Source organism: Trichoderma ghanense (assembly GCF_004382785.1).
Source record: "Trichoderma ghanense strain CCMA-1212 chromosome Unknown scaffold_15, whole genome shotgun sequence".
In the NCBI taxonomy this organism is placed as follows: domain Eukaryota; kingdom Fungi; phylum Ascomycota; class Sordariomycetes; order Hypocreales; family Hypocreaceae; genus Trichoderma; species Trichoderma ghanense.
Genome location: NW_027395678.1, coordinates 222158 through 242409, shown reverse-complemented (window position 1 = coordinate 242409; position 20252 = coordinate 222158). Strand labels below are relative to the sequence as shown.

Genomic DNA, 20252 nt, shown 5'->3' with positions numbered 1-20252 from the left:
AGGTTGATTCGATCGGGTCCAATCACTCGCAATCCTCCGAGCCTCGTGTGTCCCTTTTTCTGAGCATGCCGGCTGAACCGGATCGTGGGAGCACGGCAAGTAACGTTTTGTAAGATTAGGCGGGATTCCAGCAGTTCCATTGATGCTTCCTGTGCCTGATTGCGAGGCTGTTCCTGGTTGACGAGGGCGCGGCAGAACCGCCGAGACACAGTACTCCAAGCCTCAACTCTGCTATCAGTGTACCTTATTCGTCCGGACAGCCAATACTGAACATGGAATATCCTTCACCGTGCCGAATTCTGACTGTCAAACACATTCTTTTGTGGTCTGCTTACTCGTCCCTCGTTCCTCGTGCCGTCTACCAAGGCAAATCACTGCCTACACGCACCTGCATTGGTTGGTAGTACATGTACCCTGCTGGCCCTGCCAGGATAGACTCTCTTCCCGCAGGCGACACGTTGCCTACATGTACATGGACATGCCTGCAGAGAGCGTGCGTGTGTTTTGTTGGGCTTTTCTGTCTCTTGCAGATATCCATGAACCATGATGCCACTCGTCTCATCGCATCGAGAACTCACAAGATTCCTCTCACATGTCATCAGGCCTTTCTCTCTCTCTCCCTCTCTCTCTCTATCATATTCTACTCCTATGCTCCGCGTACTCGTACTGGGTACGCACAGCGGTATCAACGTCGCAAGAAAAGGGGCTGAACAAGAAGATGGATCCTCCTCCTCCTCATCGATCCCACTTGTGATACGATCTACCTCAGCTCGTCAAGTGCCAACACAAGAGACGGTGTACTGCCGCTAGGAACCAGCCTCAAGTCTCCGAGTCGCCACTTGGGTTCCTATTCTCATTGCTTCATCAATCAATCATCGTCAATCAATCAGTCAATCAACAATCAATAGCAGCGCCACTCGGGACAGGCGCGCTACCCTCCGTCTAGCCCTTCTGAACCTCCAAGACACCTGAAGCCAGGCTGCAATTGCGTGTCTGCCTGCGCGACGCTGCATGTACTTGTCATGTATGGAAACGGAGCCCATGTGTGCTCGAGCTGTACTTCGTACATGTCATAATACGTGGTGAGCTCCGACAGGCACGGTCGAGCCCACATTGCTGCCGCCAACAATGGGGCGTCGGTCCATCCAGCTCTCTTTTGCTTCTCTTGTTCAAGTCCCTATTCTTCTCCCCCCGAGACAGGATTCCATGTCTCCATCCTCTCTGTGTTCTTGTGTACTGCACGAGTACGCTCTTTTGGCGTTGCGCACGTAATCACTAAAACCACGGGAGCAAAGGTGCAAAGTCTTGCGGATCCCGTGTAAGCCCTTGTTGATTCGGGACCCTTTCCATCCAACCAATTGGGAGGACGTGCGGAAGAGAGTGGCTGGTTGACATCAGCCATGCAATCCCCTATCTTGGGTCTACGGGGCAGCTGGTACGAGCAGAACATATGGAGCACTGTGGTTCTGGTGCTGATAACCCCCAGCGGTAGCTCGAGCTCACGTTTCTGCTGATGCTGCTGCCGTTCATGTTTGGAGCCAGACATCGCCAGGTTCCGGCTCCGGCATGGACTTTCTTCTCGCAAGGGTCCTAAAGGGAAGCGAGGAGAATCCCATCGATCGAACGGGGCCCGTTCGTGCGAACCCTGGCGTCTCGCCTCCGACCCGGGCAAGGGCAGGCTGATGTCGCGCAGACAGGCGAGACAGGACGACCCTAGCAGGCGTTGCACAGTAGGACGGACATGGAGCGTGTGATGCTGGACGGCACAGAAACCGCCAAAAAGAGCAGCTGGATAACATCACCACACGCGCGAAGTCTGCCTACGCAAACTATTAATACCGGTAGCGTCTCCTCTCTGCTCTGGCTGAATTGATAGCTCTCGACTCGGCTCGACTTGACTTTGACCAAGGCAGGCATCACGAGTTGGTCCAATAAACAAAAGAGGGACAGTCGAAAGGGGAGGCGGGCCTCTTCTCCCCCCCTCCTTCGGCCCTACTGTACCTGTAACCATTCTGCTCAGGCAAAACGAAGGTGCTTCTCCAGAAACAATGTCGTACCAAGTCCTGCAACTAGCGCCTTTGGTGTGGCAGCCGCTGCTCGATAGCATCTCATCTCGGAGTGCGGGCCGTTGGTGCCGCCCCTTTCTCTCTCTCTCTCTCTCTCTCTCTCTCTCTCTCGCCTCGAGGCATCCGAGAGGGAACCTCGAGCATGGTCGTACAATGAATGGCGCTACAGTACTATCGAGTGTTTCGAAGCACATTCGAACGAGCAACGTCAGACCGTTGGAGCAACAGACACAGCTCACTACCGCTGTACATATCTCACATGTTCCTCCCGGCTAGACACTCTGTGAATCACATACCCCATGCCATCAACATCAATCCAACGCTACTACTAGTATCAGTAGCTCAATATCGAACCGGCATTGTCACGGCGGATGGACCCCCTCCCTGCCCTCCCTCCAGCTCCTCCCCCCTGATTAGGCCGATGATTCCCCTCTTTCTCGCCGACAGCCCCGGATTCATCAGTTTACCCTTTGCCCTTCCATCCTTCCCATCTCTCCCGCTCTGCCGTGCTAGCGATAAATACTCCGGCTTCCAAAGCCGTTCCATGTAACCCCAGACGGGGACAATTGATCCATTTCTACCACAGTTGATTAGCAGTTTAGCCGACAAATGCTCTGATCTTCTGTCTGTTTTTTTTTTTTTTTCTGATTCTCTTCTCAATTTCAAAGTGTGTGTGGCAAGCAGCATCGGATCATCTCAGCTCTCTAGATACACACTCCCTCGAACCATCCATTTGCTGCAATGGCGCCCAAGTGGCCAAGACTGCAGCCCTCATGCGCACTTGGTTTCTGCCGAATCGACCCAATGATTGTCACCACATGAACGGAAACGAGTACGAAAGACGCCCGCTTACGCAGTTCAGAGTTTTCGAAATTACCGCCGCAGCACGGGAAGCATGTGCTCTTCACGCATGTGCGTCGTATGCGGGGGAGAGGAATTGTCCGTGTCCTGCATCCCTCTTCGACCACTCGGGCGTGCAGAATTCCTGCATACAAACATACCTTGCCTTACTTCGTGCATCCAGGTTCAGATCAACGGGCCAATGATGAGACAAGGAGAGTCCAGAACCAAAAGAAACCAAAACTCTGTTGCTGCAACGGCCTCTCACCGCAACTCATTGAGGAGTCAGCTATCGTGACCAAGCCCAACCTGCCATCGACACCAGTGCTCGACAGCCGCTGGGCTGCAACAACACGGACGCCCACTGTATTCAACAGGGCCAGCGCCTTTGGTCGTGCTCGTGCATGTCCTATCGAATCCTCTGCGCAAGACGGCGGAGAGCCCGTCGAGCATGGGACGGTTCAGCCGGTAAGTCACCGCATCGCGAGCCAGCAGAAAAGCAACAAGGAAGCAGAAACGACAGACTTTTGCTGAGCGTTCCGACGTCTCGTTTACACTCACGTCGGTGAGCCTTTGATCGACCATGGTGCTTGAACTGCTCCTCGTCTCAGTGAACACCCGCACAAGCATCCAGGCCCGTCACATGCAAGAATGCTTCTCCTCCAGCAGCTCGGTGGTGGAGTCTCGCGGGCCCAGAGCGAGCCATGTACTACGAAGGAAAGCTTGCCACGTTGGACGGGCTCCAGGCCAAGTGCATGGGCCATGATGCGCTTTTCGCGCGGCAATTGAGTTCTTTGGGCGTTCTCTTCGTTGAAGACGGACGTCGTGCATGATGTAGACGGTCATCAGGCCACAGGCACAAGCGTGTGTATGCGTGTCTTGGGCCCCTGGACGTGGCTGACAGGGGTGCAGTCGAGCCCAACAGAATCCAACGTGATCCCGGAACGTTATCTGCAGACCGCTTGTTGCATGGGCTTTCAGATGTGCTTGTCTGCTCCGGTTGGCGTAGGATGTCTTGTTCCATCGGCTGGGTGCAGGCAAGGCATGTAATCTGACTCGATGCCTGTGGCTGAGCCGGGCGATGGTTCTCGTCGTTCATCAATATGACAGCCTGCCTTTTGATGAGAGGACGCGCAAGTCCATTGTCACAGAATCAATCCACCCATTATTGATATTTGTCATGGTGACCCAAGTCAAATCGACTCTGCAACCCGATTTTTTTTTTTTTTTTGTTCTCGATTGACTTTGATCGGATGGAGACATGTTCCCATGGACCTTCAGCGCGAAGCGTAGAGTTAACTTGAACATCCGTCTTTGTGTGTCCACCGAGATATCAGAACGACGGGGGCTTCCAACATCTTACACTTTACTCGACAATCCAATAGTCAACGAGAGAAGCGAATTATTGCCGTCAAGCCAGCCCTTCCATAACGATGCCGATAGCTTTCTATGTGCATCAGATTACCCTGCATCACACGCTGAAAGAGCAATAAGCCCAACCTGAAACGCTCACCGGAACGTCCGTGTCGAACATGTGGAAGCCTTTACTCGATACAGCCAAAGGTCAGGCAGGATACACCAACCGGCTTCCCGGGTACGACGCCCATTCAGCAAAGCTCGGACTCGTCTGTGCGCCTTGAGTGAGCCAGAGATGGTGATGTGATTATCAAGCAAGGGTGCAACATCAGCACGAGCAAGCTGCCGTCATCCGGCCGTACGTACGACCGTCACACAACGGGATCCAGGTTGCCCGTCCTACCCTTGACGATGCCCCCAATCTCGCCCGTCACCCATCCGCCGTAAAAGTCGCCCGGCTGAGGCTCCACCCGCTCGCCGTCGACGAAGCAGTCCCACGGGCCGGCATAGAAGCTCAGGTACCCGCGCAGGGGCTCGAACCCGGGCGTCGGGCTGTTGTACGACCAGATGCGGTTGGAGACGATGCCGTCCGGGAGGCCGATGCTGTAGTACGTTGCAGCGCCCTTCCACTCGCACCAGCTGGAGCGGGACGTGGGTTTGAGGGGGACCTTGATGCTGGAGGGAGGGAGGTAGTAAGCTGAGGATTGGTCAGTAGAAGCAGCTTCGAGATTGGGGTCTTGGATATGTAGCAAGGCTGTCAACGCATCCTTGCATTTGTGTGGTTTATGGATCAAGTTAGTCCAGAGACGCACTTGGCGGGTGATGCGTCTCCAGCACCCAATACGCATCGCGAGTGTCCGCAATCTCGACGTCTTTGTGCGTGATGCGGAGATGCCGTGAGATTTTCTCCAGCCGCGGCGGTCGAGGAAACGACTGGACATTGAGCTTGGTTGTTTCAGTCATTCTGGTAGTTACTGAGAAGGCTATATTTCGAATCAATGACCTGAAATGTAATGCTTTCATTAGATGACTTTGACGTTCAATATCTCTGAGACGTTCAGGTTAGCTGTTCGACTTACAGGAAACGGATCATCGATTCAGTATGATGATGCGTGGCTGGTGATGTGGCTGGTGAAGAAAACTCCCCTTTCCCAGACAAGACTAGATCCAGTCTGCATCTGTGGCTGTGCCTGTCGAACCTTCTGTTGCGTCACCCCGCCTAATCCGCCACTTGATTCAACCAATTCCAACCTCCAGCCTCGAGAGAGAGAGAGAAGAGAAAAAAAAGTCATCGGAAATCAACGACACCATCTCAAACATCGCCAGCCTCCATCCTCCGACTCTCTCCCTCAGCCACAGTCCCTAAGAAACATCGCTACCACACAAAGCGCTCCTCCGCATATCCTCAACCTCCCCCCCCCCCCGGCAACCATGTCCAACCGCCAACTCGCCCGCGACATGCAGGTCGAATTCCAAGCCCGCTTCCAGGCGAAGCAGGCCCGGCGCGAGGCCCAAAAGGCCGCCAAGCAGGACCCCATACTCCGCAAGCAGATCCAGGACCTGCTCAAGAAGGGCGAGACGCAAAAGGCCTACCAAAAGGCCAAGGTGCTGCTCTCCAAGCAGGCGCTGGCCGCCCAGATGGACCAGATGGCCGACATGGCCGAGCTGTCGAGCGCCCAGATACAGGCCAACAACGCCATGAACCGCATGACGCACATGATGGCCTCGTCGTCGCGGACCATGAACTTGGCGCAGAAGAATACCAATCCTGAGAAGGTGCGTTTCCGTGTTGCCCCCCCAAATCTATCTCTCTCTTTGTTGAGTAAAATGACTGACCGTGGATACGCAGACACTCGTCACCCTGGAGCAGTTCAAGCAGCAAAACGAAGAGTACGCAATGACAAACGGCATCTACCAGGACGCAATCACCCAGTCCACCTCGGTCCAGGTCGGCGAGGACGCCGTCCACGAGCTGCTCGGCAAGCTGGCCGACGACGCCGGGCTCGAGCTCAGCTTCGAGCTCAACAAGGCCACGCCCGCCTCCGCCGAGCCGCAGACCGCCGAGCCGTCGGCCGAGGAGGAGGATAAGCTGCAGCAGAGGCTGAGGGCCCTGCGGGCTTAGCCGATCCCGGGGGTGGATTTGTGATTTTCTTGTGATTTACAGCGGATTTGCCTCTTTTGTTTTTTTGTCGGGTCTTCTTTGTTTCTTTGTTGCCCTCCTTGCTTTGGGCTTCTTTGCTATAAGCCACGGTCGAATAAATGCACACGCTGATGGAACGGAATGAGACCGACTTATCTGGCGGCTACACTTCTGATACATCCCTCGCTTCTCTGGTCTCATCTTTTCTTATCACTTTGGACAAGGGAGTTGTGGCGTTTGGGGCAAAGAATGCTTGTGCCGGATGGATTCGAAATGGCTGGGATCCAGATCATGTTGGACTTCTAACAACAAGTAGAGCTGCAACCTTGAACTTGACTCTTGTGCATTCTCTCTTTTGTTGCCTCGGGAACTTGATTCTGTTTCATACATCCGTATAACGCAAACACGCAGTCCTACCTACATACAGACATACATACGCTGCCATCCTATGGCGCCTCTATAGCCCCTATTTTGCGTCTCATTGGTATCGTATCAAATCCCGGCTCATTCCATGCGTTTGGACATGATGCGCCCTGCAAGTCTAATTGCAAAATGACCCCTTGTGCATTCCATGCAAAAAAAAAAAAAAAATGCAGAAAGCCAAATAAACGCGCCATTGCCCCAATTCACATGTACAAGCTCGCCACCGCCGTGATGTCCCTCTTGATCATCTCCTGCGCCTGCTGCATCTTCTGATACAGCTCCGGGTCGCCAATGATCCTCGCCGCGTTCTTCACCTCCCGGCACGTCTCGTCCAGCCGCGTAATCGTCCGGACAATGGTGCCCTCGAGCACGTCCGTCAGCGCCGTGATGTTCTTGAAGCTCATGCCTCTGGCCCACTCGTACACCACCTCCATCAGGCCGAACCGCGGCCTGGACACAAAGTCGTTGGAGTCCTCGCTCGACTGGATCACCTGCAGCCTCGTCTGCACGTCGTTGACCTTTTCGGAAATGGCAATGATAGTATCACGTCCACGCTCCAGGTTGCCGGTCAGGGTAGGCTCCGTCAGCGTCTTCTCTTGGAACACAAACGAAGATAAGAGGGCCGCAATCTCGGCGGGGTCAAAGTCGGCCAGCACGTTGTCGAGGATGAGCTCCGTCAGGACAAGCTCGTCGCCAGAGTGAACCTCGCAGGCCACCTTGCCCTTGAGCTGGATGCGCGATGACTCGTCGATGAAGTCGAGCTCCCTGAGCACCTGGACGCGCTGCTCGTAGTCGGGAAGCAGCTGAAGGTTCTGATCCGAAAGGGTCTGTTTCAGCTGAGCAATGTGCTCCGTGATGAGCCACTCATCGTGGCACATGGCAAACTATCGCAACCATGTTAGCATATGAGCCAAAAAGAAAATGGGTTGAAGGGAGGTGGGTTCAATAAATGGGAAGGCATTTGAGAAAGGAAAATCATCAAAAACTTACGTGCTTCAAAAACGCAGGGCACCGCAAGGCTGGAGAGTTGGCCATCGTCTTGGACAGCTGCCATCGCTGCTCCATCAGCTCCTGCAGCGGCAAGCTCTTCACCTTGCCCATGTCTATCTCGTCCCACCGGTCATCCCAAGACGAGCAGATCTCCTGGATCTTGTCGAGGGCTTCGTGTGCGGGAGCACCTCCCCTGAAAATCTCCGGGATGACTCCCTTGAGAACCCACTTGGTAAGGCACTCGACATCGCTCAGGGGCACAAACATATTCTTAGTAGTAAGACGCCTCTTGCCCTGGGGAAGCTTCTGCATGTACTTGCGGAACGCGGGGATGAAGGGCAGCTGGTCCGTGATGTCGCGACGCTCCCGAAGCGGCTTGATGGCGCAGACATGCAGGATGGGGTCCTCAAACGAGCCCTTGGGGCTCATGCCTTCGTTGAGGAGGATACCGGCGGTGCGGATGCCGTCCCAGTTGAAGACAACCAGCCGCTGCGGCGAGAACATCCTTCGCCCAAAGGAAATCTTCAGCAAGCCCTTGTACAGCTCCGTCGTCAGCCGCTTGTAGTCCTGGGCGGCCTGGTGACACTCGTCCACCACGTTGTCGCATATCTTGCAGGGCTCCCTCTTGACCTTGGCAAGATCTGCTTGAGCCAGCTTGACGTCCTTTTCGTGCTCTGGGAGAAGCTGCTGCGTTGCATGTTCGGAAAAGCTCCTCTTGATCATCTCTTCAATTTTGAGCGCTTCCACTCTCAAGAGGTTGAGAATCATGTTGTAGGTCAGTCTGAACTGAGACTTGAGCTTTGATGGCTCCCCCAGGATCATGCTGCGCAGCTCGGCAACAGGGGGGACATCGTCGCCGCCCGGTGGCACGATGATGACTGAGCCGACCTTGTCGAGACCTCGACGGCCGGCTCGACCAGCCATTTGCGTGTATTCGCCAGGCAAAAGGTTGCGGAACGAATGGCCATCGTGCTTGCGGTATCCAGAAAACACCACTGTTCGAGTGGGCAGGTTGAGGCCCATGGCGAACGTTTCGGTGGCAAACAAGACCTTGACAAGCGTTCGAGCGAACAGAATCTCCACCAGCTCCTTCACGATGGGCAGCAAGCCACCGTGATGCACCGCGATACCTCTGCCGAGGAGCTCTCGGAGCCTGATGATCTGCGGCAGGACTCGGTCCTCGGGCTTTAGACGGGCGATGGACTTCTCAATCACCATGTGGATGGCGCTCTTTTCCGAAGCAGTGCAAAAGTCTTGGTTGCTCAGGGCATCGGCGTTCTCCTCGCATCGCTTTTTGGAAAAGACAAAGATGCAGGCCGGCAGAAGAGCCTGCTTCCGCAGGAACTGGACCATGTGCACCCAAATGTTCTTGTCCTGGGCAGCCGATGTCCGTCCGCCAGGGTTTCCGGCACGTCCCATGTGGCCAGGGGTGTGACTGGCTCGAGGGGGGCCTCCTCGGCCTCTCTGCTGGCCGCCTCCACGACCTCCGCGTTGCTGCTGGCCTCCCCTCTGGGCGCCGCCTCGTCCTCCTGCTCCCCCTCGCTGGTTTCCTTGAGAGTTGCCTCCCCTCATGGCGACAGTGTTGGTAGCGGCGGGTGCCTTTTCCTTGCTCTGCGTTGCCTTGTGCGCATCCTTCCAACCGCTCTCCAGGAACTTCTTGTCCGCATCCACAATCTTGTGAATGTTCTTGCCAGCCCAAAGATAGTGCTCGAGGGGAACGGGTCTCTTGGCCGTAGAGATGACGTAGATGTCTCGTTGCTTGGTTCTACCAACCCAAGAGGCAAACTCGTGCGTGTTGGGGACGGTGGCCGACAGCAGGATGAGGGAAATGTGCTCAGGCAGCATGATGATGACCTCTTCCCACACGACACCGCGCTCGTAGTCGTTGACATAGTGCACCTCGTCGAAGATGACAAACTCGACATCGCGAATCAAGTCTGCACCACGGTACAGCATGCTGCGCAGAATCTCCGTCGTCATGATGAGGCAGCTGGCCTCCGGGTTGATCTGGACGTCACCCGTCAGGATGCCAACCTCGTCAAACTCCTGCCGAAAGTCGCGGAACTTTTGGTTGCTGAGGGCCTTGATGGGCGATGTGTAGATGGCCTTGGTCATGTGCTTGGCCGCCAGAGCAATGGCGTACTCGGCCACGACAGTCTTTCCGGCCGACGTGTGAGCTGCCACAAAGACGGAGTCGCCATTCTCCAGATGATACACGGCCTCCTTCTGGAACGTGTCCAGCTCAAAGGGCCATTCTCGAGCCATGTCGGGGACGAGCTCTCTAAAGTTGGGCATGTCGTGCTTGATGTCGACCATGTGCGCCCACTCACGGCCTGCCTTTTTGGCGCTGGAGGCTGCGAGGATACCGTGCGGCTCGAGAGATGGAAACTCGACGGGCAGCAGGTCGTCAATGTCGTCTCCGTTTTCCTCGTCTTCCGCCGAGTCTCCAGAGGCGTCAGCAGCTGGCGCCGAAACCTCCACGCTGGCTTCCTTTGCCTCTTCTGGGTCCTCCTCGAGCTCCTGCTTGATTGCCTCAGCAGCATCGGCATCCAAGCCCGTCTTCTTGGCAAAGTCGATGCCGCGGGTCATTCCAGGGGCAGTCTGCAGAAGTCCTCCCTCATCGCCCAGCTGAATCACCCGCTCCAGCTTGCTTCCCGCGGCGGCGTCTTCGGCAGCAGCAGTGCCTGCATGAATCTGGTCCTCCAAGGCCGCGGTAGCCTCGATGCCCTCCAGCCCGCCCGGCGCAAAGGGGAAGAACCCAGCGGCGCCCCTCACGAAATCGGCCCTGCTAGCTGGCTTCCGGAGAAGACTGGTCGAGTTCTTTGCCGTGGCGCCGCTCATGGGCACCGTGACGTTCTTGTATCCCGTCACGCGGCCCTCGAGCCCGTGGCGCAGGAACCTCGTCAGGGTGCGAGTCTGGGGCGGAGCAATCCTGAAGAGATCCGTGTAGTCGGCCTCAAAGTCCCATCGCTGCTGCAGGCGGTCCAGCCACTCGGTGGAAAACTCGTGGGAGGGCATTAGGAGCTCATTTTCCAGGCGCTGCTTCAGCTCTTGGGGGTCTGGAAGCCGCCGTTTCTTGAGTCCAGAGCTGGAGGTGCCCTCTTCCTGAGAGATGAGCAGGGCATCGATGCCAGCCATGGCGGAGAGCGGCTGGAGATGCAGCAGTCTTTCCGGCTGTCTAGAGTTTCTGCTGTTTCTTGTGGTGTTTTTATCTGATTTTTGTATTGGAGGTTGATGAAGTTTTGGCTGGACAACGAAGTGTGTAGAGGTTGGAGTTTGAATCATTGACGAAGCTGTCGAGGCTGCCCAGCTTGGAGGTTGAAATTGCCCCGCTAACGGAAATGCGGGTCTGGGCAGCTCTGTTGGACCATGATGCAAACAAGGCCTGATTGGGCCACTGCTATGATACGGATTTTAAGCGTCGAAAGATGATCAATTTATGATAATCTGGACAGACACAAGAGATTGCTCGACGGGCTGTTGGCTGGTTCAGGCTCTTTCTGAAGCCAATAAAGGCGAGTCCATTGCCTCTTGACGAAACAAGACACCGTTCCATGCCTTTCACAACGGTATGACACGGCAAATGGCGTGTATGAGAAAAGCGCAGAGGTGATTAGAGTACAGGTGCATTATTTTCCTCTCCGTCCGTCTATCGAGATTTTGTGACTAGAGGTCCAACCAGATTGCTACATAGCCAGATGCGCTTTACCGTCCCCGAAACCTCCTCCCTCCTGAAGCCAGAAACACCCCTTCCGAGCTTGAGTCTCCCCCCATTGAGATATTATACCGCCCACTCCAGATAGCCACCCCCTCAACCCCCCTCCTTCTTGTTTTCTCTTTCTGTTTACTTTGATTTTGGGTTCGTTAGATGGGAAGCAAGGATTGCCGCCCTGCTGCTCAACTTGCGCTGGCAATTTAGACTCGCAGCATCTTGGCGGCAAACTGCTCAATCAGCTGCTCGTTGGGGAAGGACATCTCCTCCAGCTTCTGGGCATAGGGAGTGGGCACCTCGGCACCGGTGACTCGCTGGGCAGGGCCGTCAAGGTAGTCAAAGGCATACTCCATGGCCAGAGCCAGGATCTCGGCACCGACGCCAAAGGCAGGGTAGCCGGACTCGACGACAAGCAGACGGTGCGTCTTCTTGATGGACTGGACGATGGAGTCGAGATCCAGGGGCTTGATGGATCGCAGGTTGATGACCTCGGCCTCGACGCCGTAGTTCTTCTTGAGGTTCTCGGCGGCGACGAGGGACTGGCCGACGCATCGGGACAGGGAGACAATGGTCAGGTCCGTGCCGGCGCGCTCAATCTTGGCCTTGCCAAAGGGGAGGACGAAGTCGTCCTTCTGGGCGGCCTCGGACATGGGGAAGCTCTGGCCGTACATGAGCTCGTTCTCGAGGACGACGACGGGGTTGGGGTCGCGGATGGCGGCCTTGAGCAGGCCCTTGGCATCCTCGGCGCTCCAGGGGGAGACGACCTTGAGGCCGGGCACGCTGCCGTACCAGGCAGAGAAGTCCTGCGAGTGCTGGGCGGCGACACCGGCGGCGAAGCCGTTGGGGCCACGGAAGGTGATGTTGCAGGGCTGGATGCCACCGGACATGTAGAGGGTCTTGGCGGCCGAGTTGACGATGTGGTCAATGGCCTGCATGGCGAAGTTCCAGGTCATGAACTCGCACTAACAGGTGGGAGAGTCGTGTCAGTGATTTCCAACTACAGTTTCCCAATGAATGATGCCTTATGCAGTGGAAGAACATAGAAAGAAGATCAAGGATATAGGACAAGGACAAGGACATGGCGGCTGTAACAAGGCAGTTACAGCATGGCCATCGGGGGCATGTATAAAAAACTCACCACAGGGTGCAGGCCGCTCAAGGCAGCACCGGTAGCCAGACCGGCAAAGCCCATCTCGGTGATGGGTGTGTCAATGACACGCTTCTCGCCGAACCGGTCCAGCAGACCCTTTGTGACCTTGTACGCTCCGTTGTACTGGGCAACCTCCTCGCCCAGGATGAAGACCTTGGGGTTGGCCTCGAGCTCCTCGGCCAGCGCCTCGTTGAGGGCATCTCGCACCGTGTACTCCTTGACGCCCGAGCCCTCGGCGTACGACCTGCTCTGCGACGAGCCGCCAAAGTAGACGGGGCGGGCAATGGCCTGTGACAGGGACGGCGCGGCGTGCGCCTTGATGGAAGCGGCAGCTCGTGTCGAGGCAGCCAGACGGGCTGCGGGTCGGAGGAAGCGGGACATGGCGGGCGGAGGGACGAAGAATCGGCCGGAGAGGAAACACACGAGATCTGTTCGACAGAGGGGAATCGGCGGCCGCTCACAGCTGTGCCGTCTGCTGTGTCTGGACGATGGGGAGGCGAGAGGCGGGAGTTGAGGGTTGGTGTGTATTTTTTTTGCGGTTGAGCTGGAGGTTTGCTCTGGCCTTCCCCAAAAAATGGCCAAGAGGGAATTTCCGGCTCCGAGCCCAAGCACAACTTTTTTTTTCTGCGCGGGCTCCCGTCAAATTCCTTTGGGGGGGTTTCCTTGCAGAGCTACAGCGCTGTTGCCACTAACGGCCAGGGGCCTCACAGCGGGACGTGGGCGCTGAACCCGCCTGTAGGTGACGGGTTCAAGTTGTTGGGGAGGGGCAACTGCGGCCTGTCTTGCTGACTAAGAGGGGCATCCCGATGCTCTCCGCTGCCGGAGTTTGGTTTCGACCGCGATAAAGCGAGAGGCTGTCGAATCAGAAGGGCGAATTGGTTGTTAGATCAGCAGCATCACAAGGGGGAAAGGTTGATCATTTGGACTCTTGAGCTTGAATGTCAGATTTCAATTGAGTTTCTCTTCGTCTCCAACAGACTCCAACTGAGTTGCTCCGTCCGTTCCTGTGTTGGTACAACATGATCTTGTACGATAAGGCACATGTAATTGCGCAGACGCAGTGGTGACAAAAGACGGGCATCTCACGAGCGTTGGTGGCCAGTCATGGAATGCTAGAAAAGGCAGAATTATTATAAAGATGCAGCTCGCATCTTGGCTATAGCCATTACATATGCGTACATAAATGGGCCGTTCGTGTCATCAGGCCAAATTGCATCATCGTCCCGTCCAAATAACCATGCTCGACGCCGCTTTTGTTTTATATCCCCTTAGTAGGTAACGCCCTCTTCCTGGGGTCGCTTCATCCTTCCACATCGATCGAGGTATCAAAAATCCAAGATGGTATCAGTTGCTGATCCCCTTCTGTCTGTTTTACGTCATCGTTTCCCATCTGCAGACGCATTTTTCTGCATCTAAGCGGCGGGCTTGCGGCCAACCATCAGGTACATGGGCGTGAACAGGTGCTCGCGGCCACCGGCAACCAGGCAGTCGGCCGCAAGAGCCAGGCTGTCGGCCGTCTTCTTAGTGCCGGCAGGGGCAAGGCCGACCTTCTCCAGCAGACCAGCCAGGTTGTGGGCAATGGTGCGGCCCCAAGTGGTCATGCGGACAATGGTGAAGATGTCTCCGACCGACTGAATGTATCTCAATTCGCCGGACAGAGGCCAGTACCAGGGAAGAGGGTCGGGCCGGTCGGCCAGATCCTCGTGTCGCAGCAGCTCGAAGCCTGCGGCGCGCATGGCGTCCAGGGCCTCGGACACCTTGCACATGTTGGAGATGCCGTCGCCCTGCTCGATTCCGAGGCGGATCTCGCGGTGGTGCAGGTTGTTGTTGTCGTAGTCATCGGTCATGAGCCACTCGTAGACGCCAAAGACGCCGCCGGGCTTGAGCACGCGGAAGATCTGGCTGTAGATGCCCTCCAGAGAGGGGGCGTGGACGGTGGCCTCGATGGCGTAGACAGCGTCAAAGGTGTTCTCAGGGAACGACATTTGCTAGGGGGGCGTTAGCGGGAAAGAAGAACGGTCCAATGTCAATGCCAGAACATACCATGAAGTCGCCCTTGACAAAGGCCAATTGCTTGGAGAGGCCCTCCTTCTCGGCATAGTGGGTGGCTCGGTCGATCTGGTAGTCGTTGTTGTTCAGGCCGGTGACGTGGCAGCCGGTGAACTTTGCAATCTCACGGGCAGGGCCGCCGACACCGCAGCCGACGTCAAGCACCTTCATGCCCTCCTTGATGCCGATGGTGTGCGCCAGATAGTGCTCGTGACGAGCAATGGCCTGGTAGAAGGGCTCGCCTTTGGAGAAGCGGCAGAAGTGGAAGGACTGGCCCCAGCCGTACTCGTACAGATCCGTCGCCAAGTTGTAGTAGTGCCTCGTCAGAGTGGCATACTCGGCCGTTCGTTTCTGTTGCGTTCAAGTCAGAATTGATACTCAGTCGGTCAATTCGCCTCTGCTTTCAGGAGGCAGGAGGCTGCGGGACATAAGGGGGCAACTCACGGCTCGCTCCTCTGCCGTCTCGTTCTCAGCGGGCTTGTTGTCCCAGTGCTTAAAGTACTCGTCCACGGCAGCCTTCTTCGCGTCGGCGCCCTTGGAGAACATGGCAGCAATGCCGCCCTTGGCCTTGGCCGAGTTGCCGTGCAGGGCCTTGTTGAAGGCGGCATCTCGCGCCTTGTCCTCCTTCTCGAGAGCTGCAGGCGCCATGTTGAATGATGGCTGGGAGTAGAATTAGAAGAGAAGAGAATGAATAGCAGTAAAACTCTCTATTAGTTGCGTGAAAAATAGGGTCAAGGAGAGAATTGAAGAGAGCAGGGAGAAAGACGGCACAGAACGAAGACGGACGAAAGAAAAAGATGGCGATTCTGGGGCCACGCGAATGAGCGGAGATGGGGGGGCTTTTATGCGTTGTCCTCTCACGTCGGCATCAAATCGTGAACAGCAAGCAATTTCATGGGACTTCTGTCCGCGTCTCTACCTATTTTTTACCCCTGACGAAACGGCAAACGCCAATCTCCAATCCTAATTCTGGGCTTGTGATATCGCACTAGAAGTGGAATTTGGCCCTTTGGTTGGCTGGATCGAGGCCGCATTTGCCTGCAAGTGGTAGGCGGTGAAAATCCCCGCGGTGTGCGAATACGAACGCGAGCTCGGATTGGGCTGCCCTGCATGCGCCTCTTTTTTTCCCGCCTTCCATTCCCTCCGAGGGTTCTCTTGCGGTGTGTTCCTCCGGCCGGCTACTAAGGTGCCAGTTGCTCTTATTTGCGTGCTAACGACCGGAACTGTGCGGCAGAAACTCCATATTAGGGGACGATTATCTGCGGAGCCAAGCACCAATCTCTCGAAATACGCGTATAAGCTGCGTCTAGTGCCTGCTAGGTACTATTCGCTGTTCTTACTAAGAGCTGAAGCCTGGGTTGATGTTGCAATGGGCTCGTGTATCCCGAAATTGGTGTTCAGTTTGGTTCACGGACGAATACATATCTGCGTGCCGATTCCTCAGCACGTGCAAATCATGGCGATTTCTGGCATGCTTCTGGAAGGCGTCATTTAGAGCCTAGAAGTTCCTGAGCCGCTCGATTACCTAGAACTTCAAGGTTAGTATTAGTCACCACTTTTCTTTGCTTTGCAATACGCAGTGGCGCTTTATCGATAAGATTCCAACATCAATCATGGCTTATGTAACAAGCTTCGGGGCGGGCTGCGTCAAAGTCTCCACCTAGATTTTGCTCGTCGCGATCTTGGGTTTGCAGCTTGCGAACTTGCCCACCAGCACAAGGTCATCTCTTCCTCACACCCACAGACAGGCATCGACAATCGAATACGGCAGGTCATTGCCCGTCATGCCGCCCCAGATCAAGCAGGACCTCAACCGGTCGGGATGGGAGACGACCGACTTTCCCTCCGTCTGCGAAAACTGCCTGCCCGAGAACCCATACGTCAAGATGCTCAAGGAAGACTACGGCGCTGAGTGCAAACTGGTAAGTCGCCGTCGCCTGGTATTCTCTGTCAATGATCGTATCCGTGTGCTAACCGGCTTCGTCAGTGTACGCGACCGTTTACCGTCTTCAGCTGGGCTGCTGAGCGCGCACAGGGCCGCAAGAGGCGGACCAACGTGTGCCTGACGTGCGCTCGCCTCAAGAACTGCTGCCAGAGCTGCATGCTGGACCTCAGCTTCGGGCTGCCCATCAACGTCCGCGATACCGCACTCAAGATGATCGCCCCCGGCCCGACGTCCGACGTCAACAGAGAGTACTTTGCGCAGAACAACGAGAAGCTGATTGAGGAGGGCAAGGCGGGAACGGAGGAGTACGAGAAGACGGACGACAAGGCCCGCGAGCTTTTGCGGCGTCTGGCCAACAGCAAGCCCTACTTTCGCAAGGGAAGGACCGTGGACGAGTCAGAACTGGCCGGTGCGAGAGCTGGCGGGAACCCTGCAGTAGGAGCCGGCGTAGGAGGCCCAGGCCCAATCCGAACTCGAGACTCGAGGGCCGCAGCTGCTGCAGGCGCGCGGCCTGGAGGTCGGGGACGAGGCCGACCGGCATTCCCCAGCGCGGCACAGCTGCCCCCGAGCCCCAAGGACTGGCTGCCACCGGATGACCCCAACATCATGTCGCTTTTCGTCACAGGCGTCGAGGACGATCTGCCCGAGCACAAGATTCGCGACTTCTTCAAGGTCCACGGCAAGATCAAGAGCCTGGTGTGCTCTCACATGTCCCACTGCGCGTTTATCAACTACGAGACGAGGGAGGCGGCTGAGAAGGCAGCGGCCGCATGCCAGGGCAGGGCGGTGATTGCCGGATGCCCGCTGAGGATCCGCTGGGGACAGCCAAAGGCGATTGGAACCATGGACCGTGAGCAGCGCTATCAGATGCTGCAGGATGCCCGCATCCGCCAGAACAGACCACAGCAGCAGCGTGCCCTGGAATCGGGCCAGCAGCCCAGCGCGGCGAATCGTGCAGCTGCTGCGGCGCCGCCTCCCGGTGCGGAGGACACGCCCAGCTATGCCAGTCTGGCTGGAGAGTAGAAGGGCGTCCAAACCTCTCCTGTATTAGTCTCTTCTTCATGGCGCTTATTCTTTTCTCTCATCTGCTTATTGTTCACGTCACGGTCTTGGCGTTGGGGTGCTATAGGGAGGATACAAAGGATATCTGTTGCTCCGTCTTTGTAGATTTCGCGGAATTGAGCAGGTGGAATGGCCAATCTATCGTGTGGCATTGGATTGGAGGGTATCATGAGTCTAGTAATGGTACAGATTTGTTTTACAGTGGGACATACACAAGCTGCCTCATTTGCATCCACAGCCTCCGCCGCTGGCGCTCTTTCCGTTGCCTGCCGTCAATATGCTGTCGTTGTCGCCTCGCTCGGTATGTTCGTGGATGCGGAGCTCTGTTTAGCGGCGTCAGCATGGTGATGATAATGTAACAGCTGTTCCTTTGTAGGGCCATGCTCACTGTACGTATGATCGTCGCCTTTGTTGTCCATCTTTCGGCCCTGGACGACGTTTTGCCGCAAGATCGTGGCCACGTCTTCGGCGTGCTTAATGGCGGACTCGATGCTGGAAGTAGAGTCGAGGGCGCGATTCTCCTGGAAGCCCTGTCGGATCTGGGTTTGGGCAGCGGAGAGGACGTGGACGTCGCCTGGTCAAGTCAGCCTCGCTGAGGATCGTGAGGATTTCTCTCTGTGCTTGCGCAACCTACCCTGAAAGGCGATTCGCGCAGCGCGCAGAAGATTTCGATAGGCCGCCAATGACATTGTGTCGAGTAATTGATTGGGCTTGCTGTATTTAAAAAAGGAGAAGAAATAGAAAACAGAGAGAATTGCACAATCACGCAGACTTGGTTCAATATCGAGATGCTTTTACAGTGGAGGCTCAACCATAAAGAACGGAGGCCCGGTTCTGCCGCCTTCCGCTAACCGACCGCTGGCTCAAGAAGCCCCGCCATTGGTTTAGGTGGGAGCAAAGAAAAAAAAAGAAAAAAACTGGAGATTGCCTCAACGCCTTTAGTCGAGCCGTTTCTCTTCCTCCTTCGTTCCTCAACCCCAAAACTGCCGTCATTGTCTCAATCGTAGTCACAATGGCTTCCGTCAGTCAGGTTGTCACTCTTCCGCTGCCCGCCCTGCCCGAGGGCTGGAGCGCCGACAAGGACTTCAAGGCCGTTGGCAAGCTGTCGGGCGCCGTCCAGCGCAGCATCGAGCCTGTCGGACCGCACTTCCTGGCTCACGCCCGCCGAGCCCGTCACAAGCGCACCTTTTCCGAGGACGACCGGATCCAGGCCCAGGAGAGCGCCAAGAACGTCGAGGACGTCGACGATGGCGAGGAGAGCGAGCCCGAGGACCCCATGATGCTGCAGCTGCAGGCCAAGGACTGGAAGGTGGGTTGGACGTGATGCATTCCATCTCAAGTTGGTGTCATCATGTCAAAGGATCGTGCTAACGAGAGACACCAACCAACGCAGACCCAAGACCACTACAAGGTGCTCGGCCTGTCCAAGTACCGCTACAAGGCCACCGAGGAGCAGATCAAGAAGGCCCACCGCAAGAAGGTGCTCAAGCACCACCCCGACAAGAAGGCCGCCTCGGGCCGCACCGAGGACGACCAGTTCTTCAAGTGCATCCAGAAGGCCACCGACGTGCTGCTCGACCCCGTCAAGCGCCGCCAGTTCGACTCCGTGGACGAGGAGGCCGACGTCGAGCCGCCCACCAAGAAGCAGCTGCAAAAGGGCGACTACTACAAGCTCTGGGGCAAGGTCTTCAAGTCCGAGGCCCGCTTCTCCAAGATCCACCCGGTGCCGACCTTTGGCGACGCAAACTCCACCAAGGAGCACGTCGACGAGTTCTACAACTTCTGGTACAACTTTGACAGCTGGCGGTCCTTTGAGTACCTGGACGAGGACGTCCCCGACGACGGCGAGAGCCGCGACCACAAGCGCCACGTCGAGCGCAAGAACGCAAACTCGCGCAAGAAGAAGAAGGCCGAGGACAACGCCCGCCTGCGCAAGCTGCTGGACGACGCCTCCGCCGGCGACGAGCGCATCAAGCGCTTCCGACAGGAGGCCAACGCCGCCAAGAACAAGAAGAAGCTCGAGAAGGAGGCTGCCGAGAAGAAGGCTGCCGAGGAGGCCAAGGCCAAGAAGGAGGCCGAGGAGAAGGCCAAGGCCGACGCCGAAGCCGCCGCAAAGGCCGACCGCGAGGCCGGCAAGAAGGCCAAGGAGGCGGCCAAGAACGCCCTCAAGAAGAACAAGCGTGTGCTCAAGGGCTCCGTCAAGGACGCCAACTACTTTGCCTCTGGCGACGCCTCTGCCGCCCAGATCGATGCCGTCCTGGGCGATGTCGAGCTGGTGCAGGGCAAGATTGACGCCGATGAGATTGCTGCTCTTGCCGGAAAGCTTAACGGTCTGACGGTGGCGGATGAGATCAAGGGTGTCTGGAGTGCCGAGGTGAAGAGGCTGGTTGATGCGGGCAAGCTGAAGGAGGGCGATGTCAAGACGCTGGCGTAGACGGGTCTTGGGACGGAGGTGACGGGATATAGAATTTAAAAGCACATTAGACTGATGGCAACTAGATTCGATTTCAAAGCGAACT

General features: G+C 56.4%; 10 protein-coding genes across 10 annotated transcripts; 5 read left to right on the top strand and 5 right to left on the bottom strand.

Annotated features, from left to right (window-relative positions):
* Nucleotides 1-2839: 2839 nt before the first annotated feature.
* On the top strand, nucleotides 2840-3739 carry CCMA1212_009150 (uncharacterized protein; the record flags this gene model as incomplete). Its single annotated transcript, XM_073706248.1, has 4 exons — nucleotides 2840-2978; nucleotides 3091-3374; nucleotides 3421-3467; nucleotides 3541-3739. 4 exons carry the CDS (start codon nucleotides 2840-2842, stop codon nucleotides 3737-3739), a joined length of 669 nt encoding a protein of 222 aa, XP_073555194.1.
* An 894-nt stretch (nucleotides 3740-4633) lies between these two features.
* CCMA1212_009149 (uncharacterized protein) lies at nucleotides 4634-5225 on the bottom strand (the record flags this gene model as incomplete). Its single annotated transcript, XM_073706247.1, has 2 exons — nucleotides 4634-4959; nucleotides 5075-5225. The coding sequence occupies 2 exons, from the start codon at nucleotides 5223-5225 to the stop codon at nucleotides 4634-4636; spliced, it is 477 nt and encodes a 158-aa protein (XP_073555276.1).
* Nucleotides 5226-5693: 468 nt separating this feature from the next.
* On the top strand, nucleotides 5694-6384 carry CCMA1212_009148 (Vacuolar protein-sorting-associated protein 46; the record flags this gene model as incomplete). The annotated part of the gene is made up of 2 exons (XM_073706246.1): nucleotides 5694-6038; nucleotides 6112-6384. The coding sequence occupies 2 exons, from the start codon at nucleotides 5694-5696 to the stop codon at nucleotides 6382-6384; spliced, it is 618 nt and encodes a 205-aa protein (XP_073555275.1).
* Nucleotides 6385-7028: 644 nt separating this feature from the next.
* On the bottom strand, nucleotides 7029-10953 carry CCMA1212_009147 (uncharacterized protein; the record flags this gene model as incomplete). Its single annotated transcript, XM_073706245.1, has 2 exons — nucleotides 7029-7709; nucleotides 7816-10953. 2 exons carry the CDS (start codon nucleotides 10951-10953, stop codon nucleotides 7029-7031), a joined length of 3819 nt encoding a protein of 1272 aa, XP_073555321.1.
* Nucleotides 10954-11730: 777 nt separating this feature from the next.
* CCMA1212_009146 (Pyruvate dehydrogenase E1 component subunit beta) lies at nucleotides 11731-13105 on the bottom strand (the record flags this gene model as incomplete). The annotated part of the gene is made up of 2 exons (XM_073706244.1): nucleotides 12666-13105; nucleotides 11731-12489 (listed from the first exon to the last, which is right to left on the bottom strand). The coding sequence occupies exons 1-2, from the start codon at nucleotides 13056-13058 to the stop codon at nucleotides 11731-11733; spliced, it is 1152 nt and encodes a 383-aa protein (XP_073555320.1). The 5' UTR covers nucleotides 13059-13105.
* Nucleotides 13106-14089: 984 nt separating this feature from the next.
* CCMA1212_009145 (uncharacterized protein) lies at nucleotides 14090-15474 on the bottom strand (the record flags this gene model as incomplete). The annotated part of the gene is made up of 3 exons (XM_073706243.1): nucleotides 15171-15474; nucleotides 14721-15077; nucleotides 14090-14665 (listed from the first exon to the last, which is right to left on the bottom strand). Exons 1-3 carry the CDS (start codon nucleotides 15372-15374, stop codon nucleotides 14090-14092), a joined length of 1137 nt encoding a protein of 378 aa, XP_073555278.1. The 5' UTR covers nucleotides 15375-15474.
* Nucleotides 15475-16510: 1036 nt separating this feature from the next.
* On the top strand, nucleotides 16511-17694 carry CCMA1212_009144 (uncharacterized protein; the record flags this gene model as incomplete). Its single annotated transcript, XM_073706242.1, has 2 exons — nucleotides 16511-16648; nucleotides 16714-17694. 2 exons carry the CDS (start codon nucleotides 16511-16513, stop codon nucleotides 17692-17694), a joined length of 1119 nt encoding a protein of 372 aa, XP_073555277.1.
* Nucleotides 17695-17955: 261 nt separating this feature from the next.
* Nucleotides 17956-18422, bottom strand: CCMA1212_009142 (Mitochondrial zinc maintenance protein 1; the record flags this gene model as incomplete). The annotated part of the gene is made up of 3 exons (XM_073706240.1): nucleotides 17956-18056; nucleotides 18122-18307; nucleotides 18368-18422. The coding sequence occupies 3 exons, from the start codon at nucleotides 18420-18422 to the stop codon at nucleotides 17956-17958; spliced, it is 342 nt and encodes a 113-aa protein (XP_073555316.1).
* On the top strand, nucleotides 18114-18329 carry CCMA1212_009143 (uncharacterized protein; the record flags this gene model as incomplete). Its single annotated transcript, XM_073706241.1, has 1 exon — nucleotides 18114-18329. The coding sequence occupies one exon, from the start codon at nucleotides 18114-18116 to the stop codon at nucleotides 18327-18329; it is 216 nt and encodes a 71-aa protein (XP_073555317.1).
* A 323-nt stretch (nucleotides 18423-18745) lies between the features above and the next one.
* On the top strand, nucleotides 18746-20167 carry CCMA1212_009141 (Zuotin; the record flags this gene model as incomplete). The annotated part of the gene is made up of 2 exons (XM_073706239.1): nucleotides 18746-19042; nucleotides 19127-20167. The coding sequence occupies 2 exons, from the start codon at nucleotides 18746-18748 to the stop codon at nucleotides 20165-20167; spliced, it is 1338 nt and encodes a 445-aa protein (XP_073555319.1).
* Nucleotides 20168-20252: the final 85 nt, after the last annotated feature.